This window comes from Rattus norvegicus, chromosome 1 (genome assembly GCF_021556685.1).
Source record: "Rattus norvegicus strain SHRSP/BbbUtx chromosome 1, alternate assembly SHRSP_T2T, whole genome shotgun sequence".
Taxonomy (NCBI): domain Eukaryota; kingdom Metazoa; phylum Chordata; class Mammalia; order Rodentia; family Muridae; genus Rattus; species Rattus norvegicus.
The window spans coordinates 271628593-271645318 of record NC_141534.1 but is presented as its reverse complement, the minus strand read 5'-3'; the positions used below and the strand labels follow the sequence as shown (position 1 = coordinate 271645318).

Genomic DNA, 16726 nt, shown 5'->3' with positions numbered 1-16726 from the left:
GAGCAGTGTGCGAGAAGGGCAGAGGCCCTGTTGCATCAATGTTAACAAACTCTTCTAAGTCTCTGGGGGCGGGCATTCAAACATAGACTGCTGCGTGTTTCAGAATCAGCAGAGCAAAACATGTTTCTCTGCTGTGTCTCCATCACCGTGTTCAACGGTCAGTTGCCCTTTCACAGTCGAAGAGCCTGCTCTTGTGACTTGCTCGAAATCTTTGTCACAATCTGTTAGGGCTGGGTTTTTTTCTCCTTCTTTCCTATGTTAGGGGGAAGTCTTACTGAGCTTTGAATGGAGTGGCATTCACATTTTTCAGGGTTGTTGTTGTTGGTGGTGGTGGTGGTGGGTGTGTGTGTGTGTGTGTGTGTGTGTGTGTGTGTATGTGTGTATGTGTGTGTGTGTATGTGTGTGTGTGTGTGTACACGCGCACACTCACACGCATGCGCATGCACAGTGTGTAGAAGAAGATAATCCATATAATAGAAGAATGTCTACCATTAAATGGTATTTATGCTTAATGTTATGTTCAGAGATTGAGTTTTGAAATGCATAAATGTTTAAGTGGCTGATTAGAGGTCCTTTGGGTGAGTTACTGTCACAGTGCATCAGGCAGTTCTGTCAGCCTGCCAGGGACAATGAATGAAGAGAGAGAGAGAGAGAGAGACAGACAGACACTTCCCAAGACTTGTTTCAAGAAGCAAGACATGTGATAGTGTTTGCATCTTGGCTCAGTTGCCCATTGTTACGGCTCCATCCTCTTGTGTGATATTCAGAGGTGAAGGTCCCAAGTCTATTACTTTTTAAAAAAAAAAATCAATAAAGAAGCCACTCTAAAGAGCAAGATCTGCTCCCATTATGTTAACTGTTCATGCATAATACATCCACATACATGCGGCTTCTTTGAGATGGAGTGGCAAGTGGTTGTGCCAGAGAAAAAGTAATTACTTAGCAGTTTGAAAGTGAAAATGAGTCTCTCATTAACAGCAATCTATCCAGAAACAAAGAGCGAGGGTCTCGGTTCTGATGACATGTGCTTCCATCTCACTCACAATACCTAGAGTTTGGAGACCGCGGCATGACAGCTTGGGTGGGGGTGGGGGGGTGGTGGCTGCTCCTCCTTTATCGCCTGTGAGAATTGGAGGGAAAGGATTTTCAATTGGAAGAAAGAAGAACTCTAAAGGAGAAAGGGAGCAACAGGATTCCACGTAGAGGGAATGGCTGACTGTACTCAGTGATAAGACTGTGCAGATCCAAAAAGCACGGGCCAGTGGAGCCATGCTCACCTAGAGGGAAGACAGAATCAACGGCCCTCTCTCTGTGCCACCAAAGACTGTAAAGCAGGCCCCAGTGTCTGGTTCTGATGCTGTGAGCATTCTCATTTTAAAATAGCATCACTAGGATAGTAAAGGAATAAACTAAGAAAGATCACGGTGTGGGGCTAAACCTTTCAGGCCGCATGATTGTCTGAATAGAGTTCTGCCTCTACAGTCCTTCAGTCTTTCCGTAGTTGTAGCCCACATCATTGGTCCTTAGATCTTGTTCTTCTCATTGTTGACATTTTTTGGTGGATCCTACAGAGACTACAGAATCTAGCATGATCCCCACCAAGTCCCTGTCAGCATTGAATTCAGTGCCCAGCATTAGAGAAGCGATTTTCAACATGTGGGTCATGACCCCTTCGCAGCGGTCGAATGACCCCCTTTCACAGGGGTCACCTGAAACCATTGTAAAACACGGACATTTACTCTGTGATTCATAACAGTAGCAAAATTACAGTTATGAAGTAGCAGTGAAGGAATTTTTTGGTTGGTGATCAGCACAACATAAGCGTATCAAAGTGTTGCAGCGTTAGGAAGGTTGAGAACTACGGCTCTGAAGGGGGGTCAGTACACAGAGGAAGGCAGTAGAGGCATTCAGTGGTTCTAGGAGATAACTGTTCAGAATTCCACTTCAATCTCCGTAAGATGTTTGCCTACTCGGCATCAACTTTTGTCCTGTGGATGTGTGGAGACAGCATATGAGGACATCTTTTGGGCTCCAAACTGTCCTTTCGATTACTTGGCACTTCTTTGTGGCATGCATGTGCTGGGATGATAAGCTATTAGTGGAAATTGGACACAATTTGGAATGTTGAAGTTTTGCTGCATAAATCACGCACAGAGCAGATTATAAATCTTGTCTATATCTGCCCAGGACTTCTGATGAACCCAGAAAAAGAGACATTTATGTTGACAGTGTTGGCTGATAGGTAGAGGGGGAGCAGGGAAGATACCAGCTCTTGCCATCCCACCCCAGCCCAGCCTCCTATGCTCTCAGATAAGCCAGGAAAGCTTTTCACAGGCCTAGGTGAGCATTAATGATGATATCTGGAAAATACCCTGGGCCTCTCATACAAAGGGCTTTAAAAACCACCAAGACCAACCTCTAGTCAATCTACCACTTTCTAAAGAGTCAAACTGAGTCTGCAGACTAGCTGGAATGTTATTCATTTTCCTTAAAGCTGGCAGCACTCAGGCCGCTGGGGTCGACTCCAGCCCTGAGCTGTATAGAGCATTGTTGAGCTTTCCTGATTAAATGATGTAGTCCAAAGAACATCTGTTGCTATTACAAAGTTTTCATGAGCAATTCTCAACACAAAAAGAGACAGTCTTTACAGATGGTACAGCTGCCTAGGCAGGGTAGAGGAGAGAGTAGGAAGGGTACAGGCGTCTGTGGCACAAAGCTGAAGCAGTGCTGCATGCCGGTGCTCCCTGTAATGTCTCTGTGTTGGTTGGTAGAGAGGGAGAAGAGCTGGAGGACGTCTCTTCCTTTACCTGAGACGGTGTTGTAAATGGATGTCTGCATTCTTGCTCGGTGAGTGGGTACATCCTTCCTATCTGATTAGTTCCGGTGTGGAATCAGTAAGCTGCATTTGCAGCATGTGTAGCCCCCCTCCCACCCTTTCAGCCTTTCAGCATAGCAGATGGCAGATTCAGTGGCTGCCAGTTCTATCCTAATGTGGTTGCAGAAAATAGAAATCAAAGCAACATGAAAACCCCTGAGAGAGCACAGCTGGGATTGGGAGACAGCTTGTGACTGTGTCGGTAACTAGAGGTTAGTGTGTGCTGGGCGCTATAGAACTGATTCCCTGCGCCTCGAACTAAAATCTGTTACTAATCACAGTGTCCACCTGGGTCTTCAGAGCAGAGAGTACCGGCATCAAGTCTCTCCTCTGGGCAGCAGGAACGGGCCTGCCTGTGAAGGCCAGGTACTACTCCTGACAGAGAAATGTGAGTCTGAGCTGGTGGTTTGGTGTGTGAAGGAACCGAGTGCCTTTTCCAGTCTGACGAGGTAGAGGGCTGAGGCCCATGTCTGTTTGCATTCTCATTGTGCAAAGTTTTAATGAAAACCGGCTACGTAAGCGGGAACTGGATACCCTGTTAATTCCTTTAAATGGAATCTTGAGAGGCACGGCGAGACACTCCAGTGATCGATGTCATACATCATCCTATAAGACCATCTCCTGATGGAGATGTGTCTACAGAGGGCAGACACCCCATGCTTGCAGAAATGCTGGCTGGAGACGCAGCGCTTTGTACTGGACGGTCATGACTCAAGTCTTCTGGTCTCGTCAGAAATTTGGATTCTGTTTGAGCCTCCAGCTCCATTGTGTATTGTTGGAGTAGGGTGAACAGCCTGGCAGAAGTTTGGGGGAGGTCCAAAGTAAACAGGAACCAGTTTCAGAAAATAAGAAGAACATTCAGAAGCAGCTGGCCAGCAGTGTCATGGTTACAGGTGTTGTATGGTCTATCACTGCCTACCCAGGTGTGACAAGTTGATTTGAGAATCCAGAACTCTGAAGAGAATTTTTAATACCCCCCCAAAAAAACAACAGTAAGTGTAGTCTGTGTGTTAAATTGGAGCTAGGAACCCTATAAGACAGGGTGTGTGTATGTGTGTGTGTGTGTGTGTGTGTGTGTGTGTGTGTGTGTGTGTTTCATGCACGTGAGCGTACGAGTGCCCACATATTCACATCGAAGCTAGGGAAGAATTATCAAGTGTCATTCTCTGTCACTCTACACCAGATCTCTTGCAATCTGTTTCCCTCCATCCTCCAAAGCTAGAAAAAAAAAGCACGTGTGGCCATGCCGACTTTTGCATGGCTGCTGAGAATGTGAACTGGGATTCTCATGCTTGCCCCACAATCTCATCTAACACTAAGGCATCTCACTGTCCCTTGAGATGGGCTTTGATAGCCCAGTGGTTCTTTAGTGTAGCAGGCCAAACATATTCCCTTAAGGAAGGAATGCATTTTAATTCAAGGGTAGTCAATATTACCAACCTAAAGAAGGAATGTATTTTAACTCAAGGATAGTTATTCAGTTACCAACTTAGAAGGAATATAATTTAACTCAAGGATAGTCAATGTTACCAACTTAAGGAATACATTGTAGCTCAAGGATAGTCAATGTTACCAACCAAAGAGATAATGAGCAGTGAATGACTCCTTATCTTAGGAACTCAGCTGGGTAAAATGAATATGTATCAGTCTAGGCCACTTGAACTGACACCTGGTACTAATGAGGCTGCGAAAAGATTTTTTTAAAGATTAATTTTATTTTTAATTATGCATCTGCATGTGTGCATCTATGCAAGTATATATGCACCCTAGTACAGTTCCCTTAGAAACCAGAAGGGGCTATCAGGCTTCCCTGGAGCTGGAGTCAGTCACTTGTGAGCTGCATGGCCTGGGTGCTTTCAGGAAGCTGAGCTGGCATCCTCTGTGAGAGTGGCACACACTCTTAGCTGCTGAGCGAATTCTCCAGCCACTGAGAGGGATCGTGTCTGAGAGAGAAAGGAAAAGTGTGGCCGCAGTGAGTTTATTCTTGCTTCTAGCCTTGTCAACGTTACGTTTCACCATGAGTTTAACATCTCTTTCTCTTTTTCATTTCAGTGTGACAAGATTAGGCAAGAACGAGATGAAGCTGTTAAGAAACTGGAAGAGTTTCAGAAAAGTATGTAAGCATTTTGGTGGAGTGATAATCACTTGGCTTTGGGGAGTGTGTGAGTAGACCCAGTGACTGCAGGTGTCCTGATCATATTAAACAGTCTCCATTTGCGAAAAATAAAAATGCCATGGCATCATTGTGATTTTGAAAGAAACAGAATGAGCATTAATATCCTATAAATGTCTTAAAAATATTAAGTTTGTAATAAGAAAAGTTTGCTATGGGAAAAATCAAAGGAAAACAAAATTAATTGGTTATCTTCATTCCCTAAGAAAAGCCAAAATTTGTATTTTATATTCTATACTGTGTGATCTTTCATGTATGCAATATGTGTTTCTATAAAAAGTGTATATCTTACATACCAACCATTTTATAGCTGTGTTCTTTCAGTAAACAGCATGTGTATTTTGGCATTTGAAATATAGATTGGCTCTAATTATTATCTTTTTTATTCTATGTTCTATAATCTACACATATATGATAGATAATAGTATATACATTATAATATTGTAGTTATTTGCTCTCTATCCTTCCCACCTTCTAAGCGCTAACCCCTACTACAGATATATATGCAGTCTGTCATTTCATGGCCTTATATTTTTGTTTACACTATATGGATAATGAAATATATGTATAAGGTAACTATATAAGATTTTTTTGGTGCTAAAGGTATAATTTGTCACATAGTTATAGTGACATATCTAGAATTCATTTTAATTGCATAATAGTATATGAATATACTGTGATTTTTTTTAAATTATTAGACACTACATATTTTTGTTCAGCACGTCTTACATACACTACTGGTGATTGTATATAATATGTCCTCTATGCAGTAACATGGTGATATAACTTTGTTCTTTCAATGCCTGGCAGGTATTCATGTGTTTATAGAATCTGATGAGTATCTTGGGTTAGTTCAAGGAAAAGGAATTATGTCAGGGCATATAGCTACTGAAATGTCACTGCATATTTATAAATGTACTCTCAACAGGAGAGATCTTATTTCAAGAGTTCTACATGCAGGATGGGAATGCACGGGGTGGGGGTGGGGGACTGGGGTTCAGCCCCTGCCTTATACATGTGAGGGGGCCCTGGATCAAGTCCCAGCACTCCAGTCAAACAATCTGTGGAAACAGACTTTGGGAGGCAATGAATGTGTCTGTGGCCTCCATAGTGAATGGTTTCACGAGGGAATATTTATCCTCTTAATTAAGCTATGCATATTAACTATATAAGCTATTTGCATGTCACTTAGTCTTCAGCACAGTGGTTAAGGAAGGAGCAAAAGCAGTTACCATTTTACGGAGTCGGAGTGTTTGAAATCACTCTTGCTAAGTTATATCCTTAGAAAAGCAATAGTAATTTTCTTCTAAATTTTTACTAGGTTATTATTTTTTTTAAATGTGACATAAATCTGTTGTTTATCCTCTAAGTCAGAACATAGCTGATCGGATCCAAAAATGTCATATGGGAATATGTCATGGGCAAAGAACCAGACGTTGCAAGAAAATAACACCCTCTCCCTTGCAAGTTGAACCTTTCTAGATCATTCTGCAGGGGTTCTGAAGTCGGACAGCACGTACTGACAGTCCCACACAGCGAATCATTCTACCCTTCTGAAAAATGAAACAGTTAAAATTCAAACAAAGAACACCACAGGGTAACCTTGTTGGTATTACCGTCTGTGGAGGACCAGAGACATGATTAGAGATACTGCTTGCTTGGGAATGGATGAACGGTGACTGCTTCGGGTGACATCGTTCTCTAGTGTAGGACTGATGGAATCCAAGTGTATTCCCCTGGAAAGAGCAAGCCTTGCTAGCGCCTGAGCTTCAGTTATTGAGAGGGGGTTGCTGTGCCGTGTGCAATGGGCTGGTTCAGGCTTCTTACGGTTCAGTTTACAACAGCGTGTTTTGATACAGGTAGGTGGCAGGCAGGGATTTGCCTCCTATATTCATCAAGAATGGGAACAACTCTTCCACATTGCTTCTCTCCACCATGCCCCTTCAAAAGTGACTTTTCTTCTAAATATGCTGATCACTCTATGAGCAACTCAGATTACAACCTGAAAGGACTCATTGAAACGGTCTCACAATAGCGGCTATTGTTGGATGTGGTTAATTTTTACTTTTATTAAGCCCGGTTAAAGTCCGGATGGATGGCAGGGAGTCAGAATGTGACCTCTTTAAAGAATGTTTTTGTACATTAATAGTGAGTGAGTGTGCACATGTAGAAGTCAGAGGACAACCTGTAGGAGTCAGTTCCATCTACTTTGAGGGTTCTGGGGATCAAAATCAGGTCATCAAGATTGGTGGCAAGTACCTTGACCCACCGAGGAATCCTGCTGGCCCCGGGATGGCTCTTTTGTCAGTCTGAAAAAGAGAGAATGGGGAATAATAGAGTTTTATTTCTTAGGGCTAGGGATGTGTCTCAGTCGGTAGGGTGCTTGCCTAGTATGTGCAAAGTTTTAGGTGTGTTTCCCTAGTGCCATATAAAACTAGGCATGGCTGTGTACACCTGTGATCCCACCCGAAGGATTGGGTTGAGTTTGAAGCCATCCTATTTCAAGGCGCTAGCTCAAAATAAAACAAAAAGACAATTTTATTTCCTTAAAAAAGCTATATTGGGTTGGAGATTTAGCTCAGTGGTAGAGCGCTTGCCTAGCAAGTGGAAGGCCCTGGGTTCGGTCCCCAGCTCCGAAAAAAAGAAAAAAGAAAAAAAAAAAAAAGCTGTATTTGCGATAAAGAATTCTTGGCTTTGAACAGAGAGCACAGAATCTGAGATTTTGAAGAGAGCATTGCTGATATCTCTTGTGCAAGCTCTATCAGCATGAGCCCACATAACCGGAACAAGTTTCCACACTGGGAAACCTTGTTGCTTTAGTCTGCCTAGGATAGCGGGAGAATTTCTGCATAAAAGAGTTCACTCACTCACACTTGGGATGAGGTGAAGTCCCAAGGGGGCCTCCCATGGGAGCCTGCACATTTGAATGGCTTTAGGGACTTGCTTGGCTGCTCTCAAGTTTCTTTCATGCTTATCCAATATAGTTCTACCTCTCAAAATGTGAGGAGAACTTCAAGTGGGGCTCAGACCTTGCTCGCCCTGGCTCGGTCTTCCTCTCCTAAGGTAAATGCATCTCTGGCCACAGCTCTATGCTGTGTCATTGTTGGCTCTCTGCCAGCTCTCCCTCAGCCTGTCTCGTGTGGAGTTTCTCCACACAAAGAGCACTACCCCAGAGGTAAGCCATGTGCCCACATTAAGTCCCTTGTGTGTTTGAGGCTCCCCCTGGTAGATCCTGGATTATGTTTGAGTTTACTCCAGTTTTCCCACAATCCTGTCTACGTCTTGGTTCTGTTTGTCCCACTTGAAAGCCTCTGTGGAAGCTGGGAGTGTAGCTCGGTTAGGAGAATACTGGGCTTGATCCCTAGAACCAACTCTATGAGTTGGGTGTGGTGTGCAGATCTGTAATCTCAGATTTACTCATGAAGTGGAGGTAGAGGTTTCAGTTCATCTCTGGCTATGTAGTAAGTTTACATCAACAACAACAAAAAAACCCACTGCTAATAGCAACAACCACAACAACCCTTTTAAACAATCTGGCATTGAAGAATAGACTTTGTTATGCTCAGGGCCTGCGCTTCAAAGATCCGGGTGATCCCCTATTGTGGGAGGTGGGTTGTAGACAGGGCTTGCTGAAGCGGCAAGATTCTTGGCATTGACGGCGTCAACTGTAACAAGTTTTAAAAGGACCGCAGGAAACTGGAGTGTCCTAGATATGGGTTTGGCTTTATCAGTCAGAGTTGTGCTTGGAATGTGGTACTTTACTGATCTGTGCCCCCTCCCCAACCCACCCTCCATGTCTTCAGATAAAATACCAGTTACTTTGTAGGAGTGTTTCTGAGAATTCCTGGGACCACAGACTTAGGACAAACAAAGACACGGGCAGGCTCAGTAAAAGATGAGCGGCTCTGTACCGCAGAGAACATTCTCGAAGAGTGTTAACAAACTCAAACCTGGTACCTTCTTCAGCTTTTCAAGCAAAAGACCTACTTGGTAGGTAGTGTTGTTCTGGATGTAAGAGAACCAGACAAACGTGAGACAGAATTCATGTTTTACAGCTGGGTGTGGTGGCACATGCCTGTAATTCCAGCACCCACAAGCAGAGGCAAGAGGAGAGCCACAAGAGTAAAACCAATCCGGTCTACAGAGCAAGTTCTAGGGCTTTATAAAGACTGACATGATCTGGTATTGAGTTGGGGGAAAGGACTGAAGCCCTGAGGGCCAGCAGAAAGAATGGAAACAGGTGACCTTGGGAGGTAGGAGGTTAGGAGGGCCCTCCAGAATGTACCAGAGACCTGGGAGGTGAGAGACTCTCAGGACTCAAGGGAGGGGCAGGCTTAGATGAAATGCCCTACAGTGGGGAGAGGGAACTTAATTGAACCCACCTCCAGCAGAAAGACAGGGCATCAAGTGAGAGATGGGGTTGCTATCTCACAGTCAAAACTCTGACCCATAATTGTTCGTGTCTGAAAGAACGGCAGGGATGGGAATGGAGGGGAAAATATCCCGTTTTAATAAAGGGCACATTTATTAAAGTCCCTTGTGTGTTTGAGGCTCCCCTGGTAGATCCTGGGTTCTGTTTAAGTTTACACACGTTTTCCTGCAAACCCATCTACTTAGTTCTGTATGTAGGAGACAAAAATTTGTCATGTGAAACCTCAGTACTATGTGTCTTCTCCAGGCCTGTATTTAAAAATTCAAGATTTGCCAATTTAACCCAAGTGGTAGAGATATCAGTCGATATTCATTTCTTGCACGTGGGAGTTTCCAAAGCCTTGATTTTATTGAATTTGTCTTTTGAAATGAGGCCTAAGGCATCTCAGTCTGGCCTTGATCTCCTTGTAGCTGAGAATGACCTTGAACCTGATCTTTCACTTGAGTGTTAGAGTGGTCGTGTACCTCGTCTCCTGGATCAGGCCGTGCTGGATGGCAGGGATGGCACCCAGGGCATCTCGCATGCTAGGCAATCACTCTACCCATGGCTCTACATTCCCATCCCCGTTTTCTTACTATGATAAATTGGAAGTTGGTACCGTGACCCCATGATCTAATAGTCATCAGTACGTACCATGTCGCTCACATGTTCCCCTGACAGACCTGACAAAGCTAATGTTAGCCTTGGATTGCTATAAAATTTACTGGTAATAAATATAATTATGAATTTTCGTTTGTTTCAAAAGTGTAACTACAGTCTTATGACCCCTTTTCTTAAAGTTTATTTATATCCATCCATCCTCTTTCTTTTTTTCCTTCCCTCCTCCTTCCTTCTTTCTTTCCTTCCTTCCTTCCTTTTTTCTTCCTTCCTTCCTTCCTTCTGAGACATGCTCTCACTATATAGTCCTAGCTGGTCTGGAACTTACTGTGTAGACTAGACTGTCCTCAAACTCACAGAGATCTATCTGTCTGCCTCTGCCTCCTAAGTGCTGGAGTTAAAGGGGTGTGTGTGTGTGTGTGTGTGTGTGTGTGTGTGTGTGTGTGTGTGTAACTGTGCTCTACCAGCCTACCTTTTCTACCAGCCTACCTTTTCTTGATAAACATTGTATCAAATAAAAATAGAATATCATAGGTAAAGTGTCCAGGGGTCATAGATATGAGAAAAATGAGTAGCTCAAAGTTTTTTTACAATCTGGATTCCCTGAAAAGGACAAATAAGGCTTGGCCATATTGCCCAGTGGGTGAAGGTACTCTAAACCCAATGTCCTGAGTTCTATCCCCAGGACCTACATATGGTGAACCAACTCCAGCAAGTTGTCCTCTGACCCCCCACAGTGCATTGTGGTTACACACTACACACACACACGAAAACAAAAGGACAAATAAATTGGTATTTCAGAATGAGTTTTGTTCTCTGTCCTGTGACCTGACTTCTGAGTTAGGAAATGACTTACTCCTAACAGATACAAGCAGCCCTTGTAGATTCTTCTTCTGAACCCAGGAATGAGCAGGTCTCCATGCTGTCGGTTTGGCATTGGGTGAGTTTCTGAAACTAAAAATCACAACACAGCTTACAATGTTCTGCTGTTTCTCTTTCTGAGAGTAAGGGGGTGCGGAGCGAGGCAGAGAGAGACAGACAGAGAGACAGAGAGAGACAGAGAGGCCCCTCCCCCATCTGGCAGAGCATGCTCAACGCCTGGAGAAACAAGTTAAACCACAGGACAGCTTTTTACAAAATGTTCAGAAAATAAGGGCTCCTCTTTTTATTATTATCTTTTTTTTTTTTTTTTTTTTTTTTGGCTAGGCCTAAGCCTCTCGACTACAGAATGATTTTCCCCCCTTACTTTCATGAGCAAGAATGTTATTGAATAAAAAGTCAAATTCCTATGAAAATGCAGAGTGTTTATGTTTTTGTTATGAGAGTAGAAATACCAGATTGTGGCAGAAGATGTCAAGTAGTTAAGGCTAAAAAAAAAAAGAAAGAAAAATTCAAAGTAATATTTGATGTTGTAAAAAAAATTGTATAGGTTTCTTTTCTCTTTTCCTTCACATTTTTGAAGAGCCTACCTTGTAAACATAGTGATAAAATGCCAGGAATATTAGGATTTTAAGGAAATAATAGAGCCCATTATTTAAACTACAATATAAAAGGCAATTACATTGATGAAGAGCTACATGGGCTTTGTGTGTGTGAATAAACTTGGCCCGCGTTCAGCTTTTATTTGTTTCTCCGGTATAAACACATATTGTGTGTGATTCCAGTTTAATGGGGACCCGTTTGTATGCCAAGCAGCTGCATTTTAGGACCTATGGCGTGATTTCATAGCTCTCTGAAAATTGGTTCTATTCAGAACAGGAGATAGAAGAGGACAAGGGGGGGTGGTGGTGTGTGTAGGGGGGGCTTCAACACACAATCATTTCTTTTCAATTGGAGCCAGAGAGGTTGATGACAACATGACCATTGTGTTATAATGATAAGACCACTAAGGCCTCTGTACCTCTCATCACGGCTTTCACTCCACAGCAGATACAATTTAATTCACTGCTCCGTCAGCAATGCTGACACCATTATGCCGTCTGTCTCCACAGTTATAATCACTGTCCTCTGAGAAATGCAGTTGAAATGATCTTGAACAGTCAAAGAAACTCTCAATTAAGGCTGCCACTTCCAATGTGTCAGATTGTGTCTTATGCACTTGGTACAATTTTCCCTTCCAATCCTGTTTATTTACAATGTCTACCAGTAATTACGCTTAACGTGTCATTTAGTGAGGGGGGCCCCTGCCAAGCCGATTGTTGGGTGCTGCTGTACCATTGAGTGGGAGTTTCCCGAAGTCAATGCCATCAGCAGCTTTTAGGCCTTGATGGGACGCGGTAGTCACGTTGATAATGCGAGTATCGGGCCTCATCAAGTCATAATTAGATGCCACTCAAACGTGCCACTTGTAATAACAGTGTTGATTCATGTTTTTCTCGGTGACTGCAACTACTAATTAGTTAAGTGGTTTTTGGTTGGCCCGCATTTGCAACAGATTATTACCCCTGGAAAAAATGTCAAGGTTAGAGATGTTTCTGGCCACTTAGTTCTGCTTTATGAATTTGAATATTGACATAATAAGAACTTCGGACAGACTTGGGAAGTAATACATATTTTTTTGTATTTAATTTAGAGAGAAAAAAAATTCCCCTCCTGAGTTTAATCATAATTGCAGGTTAATTAAGCTTAAATGAAGCAAAAGTAATCTGTCTTTGTGTTATGTGAGCCCGGTGCTTTTTCTAACTTTGTTAGGTTTCACATTCGGTTGTCCTTTAATTTTTTTCCCTCCCTTATATCCAACAAATGGAAGTCAGTCTACATACATAGAGTTCACGTTTGAGAGTCTGAGACTTTTCTTCTGGCTAGAAGTGTGGGTGGGAAAACTTCACTATCTTTTTTATTTTTTTATTTTTTGAAACCTAAGCTTCAAAGTATCAGTACAGGTCAGAAGTATCACGTTTTTAAATCTCAATTTACATAAAACAGCTACCAAAAAAATCTACAGGTTAAACAGTTTTTCAAGTGTTGGTAAAATACCAAGTAAAATTTGATTTTTTTCCTTCCCCCGATAATACTGTATGTTGCAATAAATAACTTAGGAGCACCTGTTTACCTCTCCCACGGCTCATAAGTTTGGTGCTACACTGTCCTGACCTGCAGTTCCTGAAATAACAGAACTGGCTTGTCGCTGCCTAAGATGAGTGTCACAGACTTAGCTAACCCCATTGTTAAACAACCGAAAAATCAACTTAAGATTCGTTTTTCCTTCATTTCTCATGAGCTCATTTTCCATATTGGATCCACGAATTATGTCTAGGCTAATCAGAAGCTGATCAAAATATTGTCACTCTTTATTTATGCATAGCTTTTGAGGAAGGAAATCCAAGGTGACCAGTGACTTCCAAATGCACAGATACAGGCGTGTATGCATGCTTGTTAGTGTCCATGCACACACACACACACACACACACACACACACACACACACAGAAGAGAGACAGAGACACAGAGAGAGAGAGACAGAGAGAGACAGAGACAGAAAGAGACAGACTTTTAAACTATTACGAATGTAATAGTTGAGAAGGTTTGTAGTTTGAGTGTGTGCGTTTTTCTTTCTGCATGCATACATTAGCTGAGATTTAATCAAAGGCAACTTCTGAGGAGCTTTTTAGTCATGGCCAAAGGTCTAGCTGTAGGAAGAATTGAAGCATTCTTCTTGGTCATGGGGCAGTGTGTGGGCTTCTGGAATACTTGACTAATTCTTGAATGCTGACCCTCTTTTTCCTCTTCATTTCTAGTTTCTCATATGGTTATAGAGGAAGTGAATTTCATGCAGAACCACCTTGAGATAGAGAAGACATGCCGAGAGAGTGCTGAGGCCTTGGCGACAAAGGTGAGCCTGCTAGCCATGGGGTTGAGCCTGGGTTTCTGTGCAACTTGGGTCTTCTAAGGAGTGGCTGCTCTGTTCTAATTCTTTGCCCACTTGTCTGCTCTGATAAGGAGGTGTAAGGTTCCAAATCCTGGGATATGATCTGTAAGCGTCTGCTTGTGTACAAAGTCCATTTCTAATTATGAAAGTACTCTCTCTCCCTCCCTTCCCCCCTTCTCTCTCCCCCTTTCCCTCTCTCGTGTGTGTGTGTGTGTGTGTGTGTGTGTGTGTGTCTGTCTGTCTGTCTGTCTGTCTGTGAGTGTGTGGCTGTGTGTGTATCTGTATGTGTGTCTGTGAGTGTGTATCTGTGTGTGTGTCTCTGTGTGTGTCTGTGTGTATATTTGTGAGTGTGTACATGTGTATGTATGTATGTGTGTGTCTGCGTCTGTGTCTGTGAGTATGTGTGTGTTTCCAACATTTGCACCCATATGACCTGGAGAAATAGTCCCCAGGGTAGATGTTACACTAGTTTCCCACAAGAACACGGACATTGTCTGCTGGGGACTGATGAAAGACTCAGCCCGAGCCCTGCATTTCAGGTGGTTATTTATGAAAGCAGAGGAGGGCATGTGGAAGGTGACCTCCAGCGCGCTGCTGATTGCCTCTAGCTGATGATTTTACCAAGTGTGTAATTTTCTATATTCTGTCTCATCAGAATTACATTATTATTAAAGAATGTTTTTATCCCTGTCTTATGTATTTTGGGTAAAAAGCGTCCATCAGAAAATGGATTACAGCAATTTCCAGCCAAATTTCATTAGTAATGCTGGTTGTGTTTGCCCCTACTCTTCATATCACCCACCTCCAAAGTATTTCTTTGGACGTGGCTGAAGTTCTACTATCAACAAATAGACAAATAAATAAATGTGTTTAATTTGTATGCATTAGCAGTGCACTTGCTAATGGTATGCGCTAAATTGTTTGCATAATGACACTGCACTAAAGTTCATAAGATACTGAATCAGAGCCTAAGTAGGAATACGAATTTCCACGTGAACTTCTTTCCTCCTACTTGTCTGATGCATGCATAGCATTATGGGGTTGCCACTTCAATAGAGGTGTGTACACACTGCCTGCCCTGCCTACTCATCCCTGAAGTTTTTCAGTCAGGTATACTGGATGCTCCTTTCCTTCCCTTTCCTTCTTCTGGGACAAGCAGAGAAACAATGTATTTGGTCCAGGTTGGTTTCACTGAATCTAGTGCCCAAGACTGTGTCAACATTATATCCATTCAGATGAAGATACCCCTGCCTCTCAGGATTGGCAGTTTAGGGAAAGCAAGGGCTTAGGGTTAGCACTTGCACATTTGCACACTTTATTTCTAATTGTGTCATTGGGAGCATACATGACTCTGAGCATGTTGGTTCTGTTTTCCTGTCAACTCAGGTGACAGGTAGACAATAGTTAAAGAATGGTTGTGGGGGGTGACATTTCATGATACTTTGTAACTGTTGGTCCAAACATTGCCTTCTTTAAAGTTATTTTATCTCCTCTACTCTTTTGTAGAGTGTGTGTGTGTGTGTGTGTGTGTGTATTTGTGTTTGTCTATATGTGTATGCTTGTGAATATGTGTGTACATGCATATATGTATGTGTGTATACGTATGTGTAGAGAGGGGTGCGTACATGTGTGTGTAGCCCAGAGGTCACCTTAACTTTGAGCATCTCCCTCTATCACTTTCTACCTAATATTTAGGAACAGGGCTCTCACTGAACCTGCAGCATGGGGGTTTCAACTAAGCTGGCTGGCCAGCGCCCACTTGTCTCTACATCTCCAGGACTGGGGTCACAGTCATGTTCTATTCCTGGTGTTTTACACAGGTGCTGAGGATCCAAATTCAGGTCTTTATGCTTTTATCACGAGCACTTTACCCACCAATCTATCTATCCCATAGCCACAGTGTGATGTAAGTATTAGTATGTTGTAAAACTTCCGGTGATGGATGGATTTATTTCTGTTCATCAATCACTGTGCTATCCCCTAAACCCATTCTTATAATGGGATCCTTAGTACACACCATTTGTCTCCCGATCTGTGAGAAGTCTTTTGTAAAGTAGACATAGAGTTTTTTTGTTTTTTGTTTGTTTTTTGAGGATGTATATAATGAACTCTTGGGGCTTGAAAAAAAACAGACTAAAAAAAAAGTGAAATTGAGGGAACTGGAGAGATGGTTTGGTGGTTAAGAGTGCTGCTGCTCTTGTAGAGGACCTGAGTTCAGTTCCCAGCACCCACCTTCAGCAGCTCACGTAGAACCTCAGCTGCAGAGCATCAGATACCTTGTTCTGGCCTTTGTGGGGACATTTGCTCATGTACATCCCCTACACGGATACACACAAATGAAAGTTTAAAAAATAAAATGTGAATGGTACATTCTTATGCTATGATTTGACCGCATCACTTTCTTGCAGCTCCTCTGTTTCGCTAAAATGTGCAGGTTAAACTGGTAAGTGGCCATGTATTTGAGGCCGTACTATCCAAAGCTGGCTAGCCTACTCCTTTCTTCAGAATGCTGCACTGTGTATATGGAAATGAGTTCAGCTAGTGTAGGGAGAATGCGGGTTTGCCTCTGCCTTATGATTGAGAGATATTTCAGAGGAGCAGCACAGGTTTAAATCCCTTAACAAGACAACAGTAAATGAAGTCCCTTCTCTAACATTTTAGGAATTTAAAGCCTAACATAGGCTCTACAAAAATGCCTATGTAAAATGCACTGACACTTTATTTGTGTAAACCTTGTATTTTTCTTTCAACAGATGAGAATGGTTTGGGGTTCTGTGCTCTT

At 42.7% G+C, this 16726-nt stretch overlaps 1 protein-coding gene across 3 annotated transcripts in view; it reads left to right on the top strand.

Moving 5' to 3' along the window:
* Positions 1-16726, top strand: part of Shtn1 (shootin 1) — a 103901-nt gene that overhangs the window by 21404 nt on the left and 65771 nt on the right. For 2 of the 3 annotated variants that reach the window (NM_001303537.1, NM_001079705.4), the window contains 2 exon segments: positions 4928-4988; positions 13814-13908. In NM_001303537.1, the coding sequence (NP_001290466.1) occupies positions 4928-4988; positions 13814-13908 (156 nt within the window). 3 annotated transcript variants of the gene reach the window in all.